We start from the raw sequence: 15371 nt of genomic DNA on the forward strand, positions 1-15371 counted from the left end.
CCAATTTGTACTGTTTCATAATATCGAAGTATAGCTTTGAGAATTTCACAAGAAAATATTTTAAAATCAAAATGTTTAATATCAAAGCTTTGTAATACGACTGTAGAGAAAGGGTGATCCAGTTGGATGTGATGGGTCAGCATAGATTATTAAAAGTAATAAAAGATACTTTAAATGGTTACAAATTTCAGCTTTGGTATTTAGGAAGTTTTATGTATAATTTAATGAAAACTGGTTTCTGAAGCATCTGCTTTTATTTTAAATCAAACCTTTATCCATGCTTGTAGTGATAGCACCTTGCTTCCATATCATTCTTCCCACTATTGTACCATGCTTTAAATGTGGAAAGCAGAAGTTGAAGGCTGTTGATTGCATGCTTTATGTTGTGTGGTGGCTTAGTTCAAAGTTGTCCTAGCTTTCAGCATTCCTCTGGGGTAGTATTGATTAATGTAAAAATTGCTTTCACTTTTGCCACATTATATTGTGGTGTACCCCGGAGCTAAAATTCAATAAAAACTGCTATGATTTGTTTCAATATTTACTGCAGGACTTCAGCAGGTGAAGAAGAAAATTCATATTTGTATGTCGATTCCTGTACCACTCGGGATGACAGGGTGCTACAGTTGAATATTTGTGGTGTTTCTGAAGGGCTTACTAACTGTAGCACTGTGGCTTTGAAAAAAAGGAAAGGTTAAAAGAAGAAAATTGCATCAGAGAAGTTATCAGAAATCAGCAGTCTCTCTACGCCTTTCTTTCTGTGTAGAAAATCACTGCTGACTTGTCCAAGGAAACCATCTAGAAATACTGGCAAGAAACTAGTGTCCTGGATAAATTGTGTGGATTTTTAATTTATAGACTTCTTCTCTTAGGATCGCTTGTTGACAAATGTTTGATTTGTTTTTGAAATACCACATTATCCGTTATATTAGTTTTTAACTTACTACTGTTTGTAGAGACAGACTAGAATTACCAGTAATCATCTGTCACTTCGAAAAAAATACATGATGGCCATAGGCTGGATGCAGGTTGCAGCTTCATTTCGTGTAGTGACTCCTTGTGTTGTTACTGGAAAATATTAAGACTGTATTTATTACATAACTTGCAAGACACATTTGAGGAGCCTGTTCTACCTCTTGTGGCAAAAAATTTCCTAATATTGGGTATATTCTGAAAATATTCTTAAATCTATGGTGATTTAAATTCCACCAATTTGCCTCTAAGTAATTGAATTTTATCTTTCAGCTGGCCCAACAGAAGGTTTGGGAAAAATAATACAAAGATTTCCTCAGAAGGACTGGGAAGACACTCCTTTTCCACAGGGAATAGAGTTGGTAAGTTTGCACTACATTTTGTAATTTTTAGAATTTCTTTCACATACAATTGGAAGATACATCTGCCTTCATGAAGTAATCTGTATTGTCTAACCCGACAGGGAATGGATAGAAATTACATGAGTAGAGGGGATAGATAATAGCTTTAAGAATACGGATTTTGGCTAACAGAAGATAACTTATTCTGGTCTTTACCACTAAGTATAGATATTCCTAGAATACAGAAGTCTGCTGCAAATTTAGAAGTAGTGTATTTAAAATGAATGTTTACTTGTGTCAGTAATTTTATCATTGACTATTATTTTTAGAAGCATCCTTCAGATGGCAGATGACTTTTCGTTGTCGTGTTCAAATAAATACAAATGTGTGTTTGTATATTGTAGATTAAAAAAATAATTAAAAAATAATATGCCAATACACTGACTTGATTAAAATGGTTAGTCTTTACTCAGTATTCTGTCCTTGACAGATGGCATAATGGGTGCTTACAAAAATGGTACACTGAACAAGGCTAGTGTACAGTGATCTCTTTTAGACACCCTCTCCGAGAATTCACTAAGTACCACTTCTTTCCCTTCCTTGGTCTCATGATGTGAGATGCAATGAAAAGGTATGTCTTACTCATCCGGATCAGGGACTTGTTAAATTTATGGCTCTAAAAATCCTGCAGAGAAATGAAATATTGAGGTCATACTATGTAAATTAGATTTCTGAGAAGTCGGAGTGAAACTTACTGCTGTGAATTTAGGAACTAGAGAAGGAGATGGCCCATAGGAAATGTTGCAATAGAAGTCTTTGTACTGTGAGACAAAATCAGCTGCAGAGGACAAAGACACGAACTCTTCACTGGATTTATTACAGACATGTAGCAAGCTTTTACCAGTGTGATACCTTTCAACCAATGCTCAGCTCACTTGCTTAGCCATGATGTGTCATTGGCCGTGTGTTGTCTTCTCCAGTGAAGGAGAGGGGAGGGGATCTTGGTGTTTACTGCTTGCTCTCTGCTATAGCAGAGGTTTATGTTATTCACTGTGTGCCGGTGTACGCGACTGGCTGCTCGTTTTCTTCAACAGTGTGGTTTTCATTTCTTCATGGTCAAGCATAAGCCTTATGTTTTGGGGGGATGTCATACCTTAATTACTGGTGTAAGCATTATTTCTGATACACGTGACGGATAGTTACAGTGTTTGTGGTACACTTGCATAATACTACATTTAGCAATGTAGTGCTGTGCTGAAACAATGGAAGCTCCTGCTTTCTCTGAAGTGTTTCTACTACTGTTACAACATTAGACCACTCTGTATAGCAATTGCTGTTTGCTCTAGCTGGTAATTCTCGACTTAATACATGCCTAGCCAGCACATGCTTTATGACTGCTGACCGAGTTCAGATAAAGTGGCTTTTTTTATATAGTACGCACAGTTGTAGCTCATTAGAAGAGAAATAAACTTTGATGCCAAGGCTTAGGGGTGTTTTCTTTTTTTAACCACTCTGTTGGGGTTGAACTGTGTGGTTTGATCTTGCCTTAAACAACTGCAAGAGTTTGAGTCGTACTAAGATTCATTTTTGTCATACAGATCTTCCTTACCAATTTGTTGTGGTTTGAGAAAACCCATGACAATATTATTGTCGTTTAGACAATCATTTTGTCATCCCATTACCCCTCCCCACCTGGCAAGGGAAACTGGTGAAAACAAGGAAACACAAGGGTTGAAATATAAATAGATTTAATAGGATAAGACCAAATAATTAACAATAATACTAAAGAACCAGTATTAATCCTGATACTAATATAAGATAGACAAGAATTATACTCAGCCAATTCTACCAGTAGGAAGCTGCACACTCCCAGCAGTGGACAGCTAATGTTGGACACTGTGAGCGCAACGGCTTTGGGAGGAAGGGAAGGGCTCAGGGATCCGGCACTGGGCAATAAGCTCTCTGGACTGCCGTCATCAAGGGGGAGAGAGAACCACACAGCAAACTTTCTAATTTATATTTAATGTGACGTTCATGGAATGAAATAATTCTGTTGGCCAGCCTGGGTCAGGTGCCCAGGCATCGCTCCTCCTCGTCCCTGCACGTGGCAAGGCTCAAAACCACTGAGATCTTGAATCTCACTTAGCCTAGCCGGCTATGAAGTAAATATTTTCACAGATTTTAATAATTACACTGATTTAACTGTAGGATGTTAGCACTACAAGAAACACCTTTCTAAAGGAAGACTTTTTTTTTTTCGTGATTGAACAAAACATTATTTCTGTATCAGTTCTCAAATGGCTCATTAGGCAAAGCCATTAAGGCTTTAAAATTTGCAAGCGAAATGAAATTTGACAACTTAAAAGTTAAGGACATCTATTCAGCCAGTTGGCAGAAGTAGTGAAATTTTGATTTGCTGTCCAAACATGTTAGTTAATTTTTAATTAATTAAGATTGAGGAGTCAGAGATATTGCAAAGATCAAGTACTAAAGTAAATTACTTATGAAACACACATTTTGGCAGGATGTTTTTTTTTCAAGGTTTTGAATGAGCGTAACGTGAGTCAACATTAATTCATGGAAAGGAAGGAAGTTAAGCTGTGTTACGGTTCTCTTGTCACCTTAGGGGCAGCTTTAATATCATTGAGAGTAACAGACAAACCTTGGGGGGGTAAAAATAGAGTAATTGACATAAATGTGTATGAGAATGAAGGTAAACCTATTTATGAATAATAATAAATAGTTAGTAATTTGAGTTAAAATGCTCTTACGTGTTCTTCCTCTCCTTTGAGTGAAGATCTTTAAGGAATTATATGGTTTCTCTGAAATGGAAAAAGCTATGGTTTGTTTCTGAAAAACATGTTAAGCTCTCTTCACTGTGTTTTCACGTTTTCATGAAGGAAAAAAAGGACAAAGCTTTTTATGCCTAGTGATAGGATTGAGGGGAGATTTGCTTTTGGAGTCTTGTCTTCTGTAAAAGTTAGTCCTCCTGCCATAAATCATGGAGATCTTCAGATCTCACCACCCTGTTCCCCTACCCCCACTCCCAGCTCTGTTGTAAAGAGAATTATTTGCCTGTGAATTTGGACATTTGGATATATTTTAAGTTGTTTTTTTTACCAAATAATATAGGTTGAATTATCTAATTTGTCTTGGCATCTAATGGATGATATGATCTAAGAGTTGTTTCCCATTCATGTAGTTAATGGCATTTTATGAAAGAAGGTGAGGGAGAAATAGTGGCAAAGACCTATACCTGCTCCCACCCCTAAGCTTTAATATGTTAAGGTGGAAAATGCCTATTTGGACCCCTTGTGGTCTTCAGAGCTTGTAAAGATGCAGTTAGTCCAAGGTCCAGCCAAAAAACTAATAGACACAATCCTCTGAGACTTCTATGGAAGGCTCTTCTCTTTCCCCAACCCTGCATGTCCCCCACCCCTCTGGGCTTGAATTTGTGTGATCGGTTTTCTGAAACAAATTAAAGACAGTGTAGAGAGTGAAGTTGTGCAGGTAATTTTAAAGTTAAATGATAAAAACACTGCAAACAGTATTTTTCATTTTGTTGAGCCTAGTTTTGAAAAATGGGCTAATGTGGGAAAAACTGTGCCTAATGGACCTGCCCTTGGCTGAGTGAGAAGGGATCATTTTGAGAACATCTTATCTAGGAAAGATGATGACCCTTTTTCAACTTTTAGCCTTGACTATGTTTGTAGTTTTGTTAATTTGACACAAATATGTAGAGAATTGGGTCATTATAAAATGTAATTGCAGCTTGAACTTTACTGCAGAGTGTTATATTTGGGGTGTGTATATATATATTTTCTGTATTAAAGGATTAAGAGTTACTTAAACTGTTTCTATTTTTATGTGTGTAGCTTACTAGCTACGTTCTGGTCTTGTTTAACAAACACATAAGTTATGGAATAAACACATTGTCCAAAATTTAACAGAAATACACTTTATGAAATTTTATTGAAGTCAAATGTTTTCATTTGTCTTGTTAAATAAATTGTGTATCTTCTGGTTGTCAGGGGTAAGTGAGCAAAGCCATGAGTCTCTGTTGAGGGAAAGATTCTGTCAGTAGCTCTCGGTCAGTGTGTCTTCTTAGCGCTTCTACTTGTCTGCATCTCATCAAATTACCTGAAGACATTGTTTTTAATCTTACACTCTTTGCATTTGCCATTTCTCTAATGGCTTCACAGCTTTTAACTTTGTTCTGTTTATAACCGAATACAGAAACTTTGATAAGTGAGCCACCTGCAAATTGCTGTGAAACGTACCTGAACGTTTTGTAATGGATTATCAATCATTGCAGTAGCTTGTAAGGGCCCTAATACTTTTTTACCATTTGTCGAATTGTGTGATATAACTGAGACTAAGGTATGATATTTGTTAATATTATCTATCATACATATTGACTGTTACTACAAAAGCAGTACAATGCTCTTCTTCCATTAGCTGGAAACTTCAGTGGGCTATTTGAGAGGAATATAGGAATTTTTTTTTGTAATTTCGGCTTAGAATCTGAGCATCTTCAGTTTACTGGCAAATAGCAGTCCATCTGCAGTTTACTGAGAAATACAAGTCAAAGTGAGGTTCCTCAAGTTTCATGGAAGTAAGCTGACTTTGAGGAGAAAAGACAGATTTATGCTTGTTCTTAAAGTTAATAAAGTATTTGGCTCAGAAGAACATTAAGTCACTGGTTTTCAGAAGAACGCAGTTAGAACATACCAGTCTGATAGTTGCCCCTTTGTGGTACTTTAAATGAACATGTTTGGGTATCCTTCTCCACAGTCTGTCTGTCTCAGACAAGTTATATCAGCTTTACACAGATACTGCTGAAGTTTAAAAATAACCCTCTAAAATCAGCTGAGACATAGAGAGCAGTTTAAAATTAGGATAATCAAAGTTCTTGTTGTTGCTTGTAGAAAGAATCCTTGAGAGAGTGTGTTGGTTGAATGAGTTAGCTTTATGTTTCTGCATATTTTTCTTCTTCATAATCCGGTTTTAATTCTGCTGTATACCTTTCTAGACATCATAACTAGTTATACATCAAAGGAGGAAGCTTTGGTATGTAATGTTACACTGTAAACTCATTTTTGTCCCAGGGCTAAATTAGCTAAACTAAATGTCATCTGCATTACTCAGAGTTGGGAGGCTAATGTTAATTAGGCCAATGAAAGTCATACCTAGAAATAGATACGTTGTCTTAGGTTTAAGCTAGCTATAATGCGTTTGTGCAGTTTGAGTAGCAGGGAAGAAAATTTCCCACTGTAACCTGTAGTGGTGTTAGTAGTAGTAGTGTCATGAATTAGTAATTTTCATTTCAAGTATGTGCAAGTACAGAAATGAACATACATTTCTAGACAAGCTAATCACCTACCCAAATAATTACTTAAATTATAAAATTTAATTGTAAATTGTAAAAACTGCTACTTAATACAGTCTTTTGAAGATAACTTAAATGTGTTATGATACTAAGAGAAATGTTTCTGAAGAAAGGCTGTATGTGTCCCTTTGAGATCTGGTAGGATGCCTGCTTCCTCCCAGCGGAGGAGGAGTTGGTGGTGTTGGAGTGAGCATATTGCTCCTTTGTATAGAGTCTTATCTTTGCTGTAGATCTTAGCATTTCTGCACCTTTGAGCAGCTAAAGATATGAACTCTTAAATAGACATGAGGTATATCTTTTATGTAATTCAACTTTCAAATTCCAACTAACCTGAGATATGAAAAAAAAAATCAAATGAGAGTAAGGAGTGGTATTTATGTATTTTCAAAGTATATCTGTATTTTGACTGACATCAGTCTTTTGACAAAACCCAACGTCATAGTCCTGTACAGATTTCCACTGCATGATAATATACAAAACTTAGGAGTGACAGCTATACTTCTGAGGTCTTTGGATTTACACTGCTGATGGAGCTTCACAATCGGGTTGGGAAGAAAAAAACTGTTAAAAAAAACCCCACCAAAACCCCCAACTAGTTTGTCTTCAGAGTTGCATTGAAAAACAGAATTTCTGTCAGTCAATTGAAGACATTTTTAAGGCAAGCCAGATTTTAAAATAGCGAACTTCTGAAATTTTGGAGATTCCCAATGCTGAGTCTCTGAAAATCATTACACGTGCTGTCAAAAGTAATACTTTTAAAATTCCAGTGCTAATCACTTAGTGTTACTTTTGTTTTACCCCTTTGGTGGAAGGCATCTTTTCTAGGGAAAAAAATCTGATACTTGAACATTTTACTACTTATTTAAAATAAGACATAAGAGACAAGCTGGGTTGCAGATTAGCCGGTTAAGGCCTGAAGTGATTAAAGTTTTAAGGGTGTTAATCTTTAAATGCTTCAGTCTTAGCTAGCTGATCTGTAAGCCAATTTTTCTGCAACATTAATGCTTTTAAGGATCTGAATAAAGGGTTTTCTGCAGCATCCATTTAACCTTCAGTGCACTTGGTCAGCTGCAGAGATTTTGGTTTTGAGAGTGTTTTTTCGTCTTTTCACTCAAACTTCTTTTACCTATCCAGAATCTTTACACATGTAATTATTTAAAGAACCAACTGCATGACAGACCTCAGTGTAGCACTTAAATGCCTTGTGGTATTCTTTCATTTTCATTATATTGCAGTACAGATTCTTTTAGCAGTTAGTAGAAAACAGATGATAGCAAAAGCACAGCTAACTTTTTTATTGGAGTTGTATTATGGACTCAGTTTATATTCCTTTAACTTGTCTATATTAACCTCCAGTGGAAATCTTAGAGCACCATAAATGTGGTGTATTTTACAGTAATGTCTCTGCTGCGCTGTAAAATATTTATATTCCGGTTTTAGCATCCCACTGCTTTTACTGAATGGATTTTAGCTCCTGGATTTTGTAGACTAGTGGGGTAAAATAACTTTATATTGAAATCTAAGGTCTTGCAAGTAGTCCTTGTGTAGCAAAACTTGGTCTTACTTGACTACTGTGAAAGGGTATAATTAATATGTTTTATCTATTTTTTTTTGTTGTTTTCAAACAAAAAAAAAAGAAAAATGGAACACTTCATAATGCAGTCAACAGTTTTGGTGAAAATGGTAAAATATTGAAGTGACACCTATTTGGAAGGTAAACGCTATTCTGAGATGGCCAGAGGTTAGACGTGAGAAGACTTCAGATAAATAAAAGGAAGGGAATAAACTGTCTTCCTTGTCCTGTGAGAATAAGAAGAGCAATAAGGAATGGATACTGTAGCAAAGATTTGGTGTAAACAGTAGGAAACGTTTAAATAGATCGAGCTCGCTCTACCTAGACTGAAATTATTGAGCAGTATTATTTGCTTTTAACTCTAGATACCTATGAGGAATGACTTGAGTGAGGCTAATAGTATGGCTTGAAAAGGGGAATAGCTTGGACAGTCTCCTGATGTTCTTTTTAGATTTGTTAATCTGAAAAGCTGAGGCTTTGGCTCTCCATCTGCCTGCTTGATTGCACCTCTGCAGAGAGAAATGGTAGTAACTCATTGGGAAGATACCAAACTGAGACACTGCAGTGGTGATGAATGAAGAAATCTGTGTGGATTACCATGAGAGATGAGATCTGGTCTTCAAGCATGATTTTCAGGTGTTTGTCCTTGCTGGTATCTACAGCAACCTTTTCTTAAGAGGTTTGTTTTGTTTTGTTTTGTTTTTTGTCACTGTCAGATCAGGTTCCTGTAACTTGTCAGAGAGGAGGAGAGAAAATGAAACTTGGACAAACGTACCAATCCAGTAAGGCACTGAAGTGAAGTACCTCAGAACCACTTACCAATTTCTTGTTTCAAATTCCCACGTTTTGTTTCAGCTGGTTATTACAGATAACTATTTGTCAGCCTTCTGTAAGAAATTGGAACTTCTTTTACGCTTGAAGTGCTGTAATTAAGCCAATTTTTTGACTGAAATTTCTGGGGGTTTTTGTTTGTTTGTTTTGGTGTTTTTTCTATGTGTTTGTGCAGGGAGCTGAAAATTTGTGTGGTTTTGGAGAGAGCCAGAAAGCAAGCCCGTTGTCTATTGAATTTATAACTATATATCCAGTTGTCACAAAGCTTTCCTTTCTGGGGTTGTGTGAAGGAGCAGAAAGGCAGATAATGTGCGTCTAATCAAATACAGTCTATTGGGTTGAATACAAGATTGTGAAATTTGAACTGGGTCATTGAATGTGTTCTGGGAATCCAGAAATAATTTATCTATCTGTGAAGTTGATTCCTATGACTATAAATCAGTTTGGAATGTTTTCTAATAGTTCAAGAAAACAGTCAAATGGAAAATAAAGGCTATTATACGTTTTTCTGAAACAAATTTGTTAATAGTTTGTGTTTTCTTAAAGCTGTTTTTTTTTTTGTGCTAAGAATTTCTAATAGGTAGGACTTGTATATCATGATATTTCCCCAACCCCCTCAATTTGACCAACTTTTTAATTTGTACTTTGTATAAATTTTGTCACATTTGATGCAGGTTTCTTCTGCTGGCTTAAATCATCTCAGCAGATTTAAAGCTTGGCTTCTTACACTTGAAAACTTTTGAGATGCATTTGTACATTTTATACAAAAAAAGAACAGTATTTACAAAAAAAAAAAAGACTGTTTCCAATTTGTATAACTTCTGATTTTCCTTTCTGGACTCCGTACAGGGCTGAGAAGCTGGGTGGCTTAAACGCACACCTGGCACAAACACTTACGCAGGCTTGGGGAGGAAGTGGCTGATTTCAGTGGTTCATTGTGTGGCTGAGAGCGTGCCATGTGGAGTCCTAGGGAAGGGAGTTGGAGGCGTATTTCCAATTTTTTTCAAAGGGCAGCATGTTAGCCTCAAGCACTATCACTAACTTAAGTGTCAAAAGGAGTTGAATTTATAAATCCTGAGGTTGAGGGTGTTGGATTGTTTGTTTATAAAGCAAAGACTACTTAATACTGTTTCAGTACAGCATGTTGATGCTGTCTTTTGACTAATTGCGTGGGATTGGCAAAACCACTTTCAGATCTTTCAGTTTTTATTGTACAGCTTTTTTAGACTCTTTTTGCTATTTCCTAGTAACATCTAGCATATTGTTTTCTTTTATACAAAAGCTGGTGGTTTTAGATGGAAAGTAAAAGTTTATGAATGAACTTGCAAGTTAGAAGACATAAAAGTGAACTGGGCTATTTAGATGGTACTCTTCCTTCTGTATTATTCTTTGATAATATAGTCATTAATAATTTATGATATAGTTCTGATACCCTGATTTTAGTAATGATTTGTAAGTGACCGTGAGAATTTTAATGAAGAAACGTCCCTATTTTAAGTAAAGGTCAATAAATAGTAATTTTATGGAGTTTGTTTTTGATCACAGAAAAGTTAAAAAGAGTAAAGAAGTAATCTACATTTATGTGCAAAATACAATTTGTGTTAAGAGGAGGAAGAAGAATATAAATCTATTCAGATCTATTTTCTAAGTGTTTATTTTAGGGCTACTCACTGATGAAGAATTTTTGGTTTTGTGTGGAAATTCTTCTGAGTGGGGATCTGCCATAAGCATGACTTCTTATAATGAATTCTGAGTATGGCACCAGTATTGTGTAACTAATGATTTTGTCAGCAGTTTACCTGGACTTGTCCTAGCAAAACTTTTCTTCTTTCTCTGTCTTTATTGCTCTGTGAATGTCAGAAATAAATTGATGCAGGCCAAAACCTTTTGAAGTGGCAAATTTCTAAGATGAGAGTGTTAATGCTGCAATCTGATCCATGAAGTGTTACAGCCTTGTTTAATGTTGCTGAGACAGACCTCTTTCAGGTACGTTTGGTTGCAGTGTCTTTATGTTTTTCAAGGATATGCTGTCACAGGGTCACTTGAACAGGTGCTTTTATTTAGCTGTAATGGACACCGGGATAAACTATAAAGGAGTTTTATTTCTGTATCAGCGATAGAGTAATAAACTGAGCATTTAAACTGGCCTATAGCATGGATCTCTGAAGCCCCAGCTTTCACAGATTTGGAGATAAGGCAGTTCAGTATTAGTTGAGGATAATGCTACTTGTATGATGATCCTTTTAAGGTTTGTAGTTCTTTCTCAGCCTGCAGCTCATTAAATCTGAGCTGCAGAGTAAACCTAGGCATAGAAGAATAACATTGATACCCAAATCTTCTTTTGAATGGCTTTTGGAACTTATACTCAAGAGCTTCCCTGACCAGATATCACAAATCTTGCAGGTTTTAATGCAAGCTGAGAAAATAGGACATGATGTCTCCTGTCACCTTCTGTACGACGTCCCAGCTGTCTTTGCTTTGATGCGACTCTTACTGTTACCAGATTTCTTCGTTTCTGCATCTGTCATGTTTGTTTCTTTTAGCTACTGTGTTTTCCCTTGGGGATAAAGAAAAATTGGGTAGACTTTGAAATGTCACCTAAGCTCTGCATGTTTCCCTAATGTAAAAATATTGCAGCGCCTATCTCCATTTTGTGTGACTTCAAAAACAAAAAAAAAGAAAAAGTAACAAACAAAATGTCAAACAACAACACCTGACCCCCCTACCCTGGATATTAAAAGCATAAACTTGATCATGGTCCTGAGGTGATTTTTTTTTTTCTTTTTTTCCCCTCCCCATCTTTTTGGATTTATGTATCTAACTAAGGCACTACTGATGTCTTTGAAAAAACTTCTCTGTCCAGGTTTTGTCACACAGGTGTCCTCAAACTACTTGCTCTTCTTTTCCTTGCACTGGCTGGTTCCTTAACCTTCATGAGAAACCATGCTTTATTTATGTCAACAACAGGAGATATGAAAAACAGATCACACTCAGATACTGAACAGGCTTTCAGTTATCCTCCAGTAAAAAATGTCTCTTGTCTTTTTGTTGAAAGTATACATATTCTGACTTGAATCTCTGCCAAGTTACTTGAACTAAAGCAACCAGTATATACATAAAATCAGTAATAAAGCAATTTTAATGTAATAATGTGTAATAACACCCCTCACCCCCAAATAAAATGATCTGCTGTTTTACTGAGCTGCTAATATTCCTGTTGTCATTCTGCAATAAATTGTGGGAAATTTAATAAAAGAACTGGCTTCAACTTTCTGCTTCCCTCCCCACCGCCCCCATCTCCATGTCTTCAGAACTTAAAGTTTTAGCCCTTTACCTAAGTAAAGGCAGTTAAACCCAAATCCATTCTAGTGTGTCTCTAAAGCAAACTGGTGCGGTAAGGTCAGATTATGTAATTACTTTGTATAGATTGAGGCAGTATGTTACCCAGGGTTATAATCAAGCAAATATGCTTTTAGTATTAAAAATACCCAATGCAGTTATGATTTTGTCACTTTATCTTATGCTTACCGGTGAGCTAAAAGTGCGGGAAACATTCTTTTATTCTGAAAAATATAAATAAGTACAAAACTTTGGTCCGAGAGAGAATATCTGCTTTTGTAATTTACTGAAAAATCTGTGTTATAATATAGTATTTTAAAACCAAGCAATATTCCCCTTCTGCAAATGGCGTACACAAAATCAACCTCACTTCATTTTTAACTGTATTGTTTCCTTTTCCACATGCATTATAGCATGTGGAAAAGAGGGATGTTCATTAAAATCATGGCTTATAAGCTTAGAATGAAGAATGAATTAGATTTAATATCAAAATAGTGGGATAAGAAATGGGTACTAAAGTTACAGTCTGCATTTGTGACCTCAGTGTTTTTAACATTCTTTGAATACCAGATTTGTCTAGTTCTCGGCATCACCTCGTGATTATTCGCTATAACCACATACCAGAAAAGCTTATTTCACAATGATTTTCCTTCATTCTGGCCCAGTAATATACTCGTAGAGACTTGTTGGCATTTGCAATTTTTAAGATTTGTTGTTAGACCATTTTCTTATCTGTTTCATGTCTTGTATATTGAATTTGATCTCCTTCTCCCAAATAACAGAGGAATTGGCAAGACCTCTCAAAAAATGTGTGTGGAATACATTCTCCCCCCACCCCCAATTTAGATATTTTGCTTGTATGACCAATGTGTCTTAGCAGCAGCAATTTCTATGTGAGAAGCTTTTGAATATCTCCAGCGAGTTATCACATTTGCACCGAGTAACAAAAATTGCTTGGAAAAATCACTTGTTGCTGGTTTTGGTTATGGCTGCATTATTTATGTAAGCACATCTTCAAAGTTTTCTATTTTAAGATTCAAGATTTGTTTCTTGTTCCACTTTGATCAATATTGTTACTTAAAAGGATTAGTTTTTTGTAATTTCATATCTGAATGTCTTTCATCTAAAAGACCAGCAGCATTTCCAACTGTGTAGTTGGAAAACTGGTGGTAATATAATAAATGAGTATCTACAATTTTCTTTGTTCTTGGATAATACAGTTGAGAACTTCACATGAATTGGGAAACTGTTTCCAATTTATATAACCGAAGAGATATTAAATGAATGGAAATCCATTAAATAACAATCATTTTGTCGAGTTTGATCAAGCTTGAAAGATTGTTGAAGTTAGTTTTTTGTAATAGTATGCCTCAGCTGAAGAAAGTAAGTAGTTATTTTACGTATGCCTGAGGAAGCTTATTGCAGTAATAAATTCTTTGGAATCATATGTGATTAATAAATATTTAAGTACATTTCAGTTGGGTTTAAGATGAAGGCATATCAGCATTAAATTGTGTTTATTCTGACTGCCACAAACATAATTTTGTTTGTGTTTTGTGTGGCAAAGGCTAAGTAGTTAGTGTTCAGTCAAGTGTTCAATAATATGTTTTTCCAAAATGTTTTAGTTTACTTCCAAGGTGAATAATGATGTAATTAAGGAAAATGTAATTGAATGTCAGATTTTTGTGCTGACTTTGGCTTTAGACTTCAAGTAGTACGGTGCTGTTGTGGGAGAGTTCGGCTAAAACCATGTAGCTGCTCTGTCCCGGAGTTCAGTCTGTGAAGTAATAGAGATAACTGAAGTGGGTTGGTTTTATTAAACAGTTTTGGGGTTGTTAAAAAATGGAAAGACAGAAGCAGTTTAACCAAAAAAAAAAAAAAAGAGCCTTTTTAGAGGATTTTAGCTGCACCTTGTCTTTCAAAACTCACCATTAAGCTTGCAAGAACACTTCAAAGCTCTAGAAAACCAGAGATCCTTTTCACTGGCTTTTTTTGTAGGAACTGCAAGTGCATTCACTGACACAAGTATTTTTTAACAGTCTGTATTTGTGATTTGATGATGATGAGAAAATGTGTTAGAAGTGGTTACCTGAGCAGGAATAGTTGGTGGCATGTTTTATGATTTTTTTAATTATTTTTTTTGGATGAAACATTTTGAGATTATCAGCCACTAAATAGGCATCTATTCTAAGTATCCTAATTTCATTTGTTAAATGCATAGATGTGATCTATACTGAAGCATTTTAGGGTGTGTATTATGGGATAATAATGACATACTTCTTCTATTATTAAGGTGTGTCGTTATTACAGCATATGCACACCCTCTTATGTCTTATTGCTTAAATATGATAGTGCTTATAAGCTTTCCTTTTAAAGTATGAATTTACTGTGATGAGTTAGGTAACAGCATATTTATGTACATTATTTTACCTATTATGGATATACTTTACTTGTGGGTTGCAAAAGCAATACTACAGTGGAAACCTTAATTAAATTAGGGGCTGAATTTAACAGTGGTTTCTGAAGTGTGTTTGAAGAAGGAAACTTAATGAGTCTTGTCTCTTCAGATTATCAATTTTAAGTGTGGCAGAAAAGAACATAGCTTTCCAGTTTTAGTTTCACAGTATTTTATGTCTTGCACTGAATAAAGTAAGAGTGCAGTGGTCCGAACTGAGTCAGTTAGCGTTTTGTTTTAATATGAGTTACCTCCTTCATGTTTTCTTGTTTGGGAGGATGAGGTTCTTCCCTCTGCCAGCACTGATCCAGAGGGAGAGGAGGAAACAAACAACTTAAGCTTCAATCTAGAAATGTGTAAACAAGATTTGCCAAGTGAACCTACGTATTTCAGACCCCAATAAGAGAAAGAGTGCAGTATGCTTTTTGCTGAGACAGCTTTAGGATGACTTGTTTAAATTTCAACAGGGTGGCA

The 15371-nt window shown here is 35.7% G+C and overlaps 1 protein-coding gene across 5 annotated transcripts in view; it reads left to right on the top strand.

Moving 5' to 3' along the window:
* The window catches only part of SBF2 (SET binding factor 2), a 269874-nt gene that overhangs the window by 50195 nt on the left and 204308 nt on the right, over nt 1-15371 (top strand). For all 5 annotated transcript variants that reach the window (XM_063332267.1, XM_063332268.1, XM_063332270.1 and 2 more), the window contains exon 2: nt 1243-1331. In XM_063332267.1, the coding sequence (XP_063188337.1) occupies nt 1243-1331 (89 nt within the window). The remainder of the gene's footprint in view (nt 1-1242; nt 1332-15371) is intronic.

Source organism: Chroicocephalus ridibundus, chromosome 4 (assembly GCF_963924245.1).
Source record: "Chroicocephalus ridibundus chromosome 4, bChrRid1.1, whole genome shotgun sequence".
Lineage (NCBI taxonomy): Eukaryota > Metazoa > Chordata > Aves > Charadriiformes > Laridae > Chroicocephalus > Chroicocephalus ridibundus.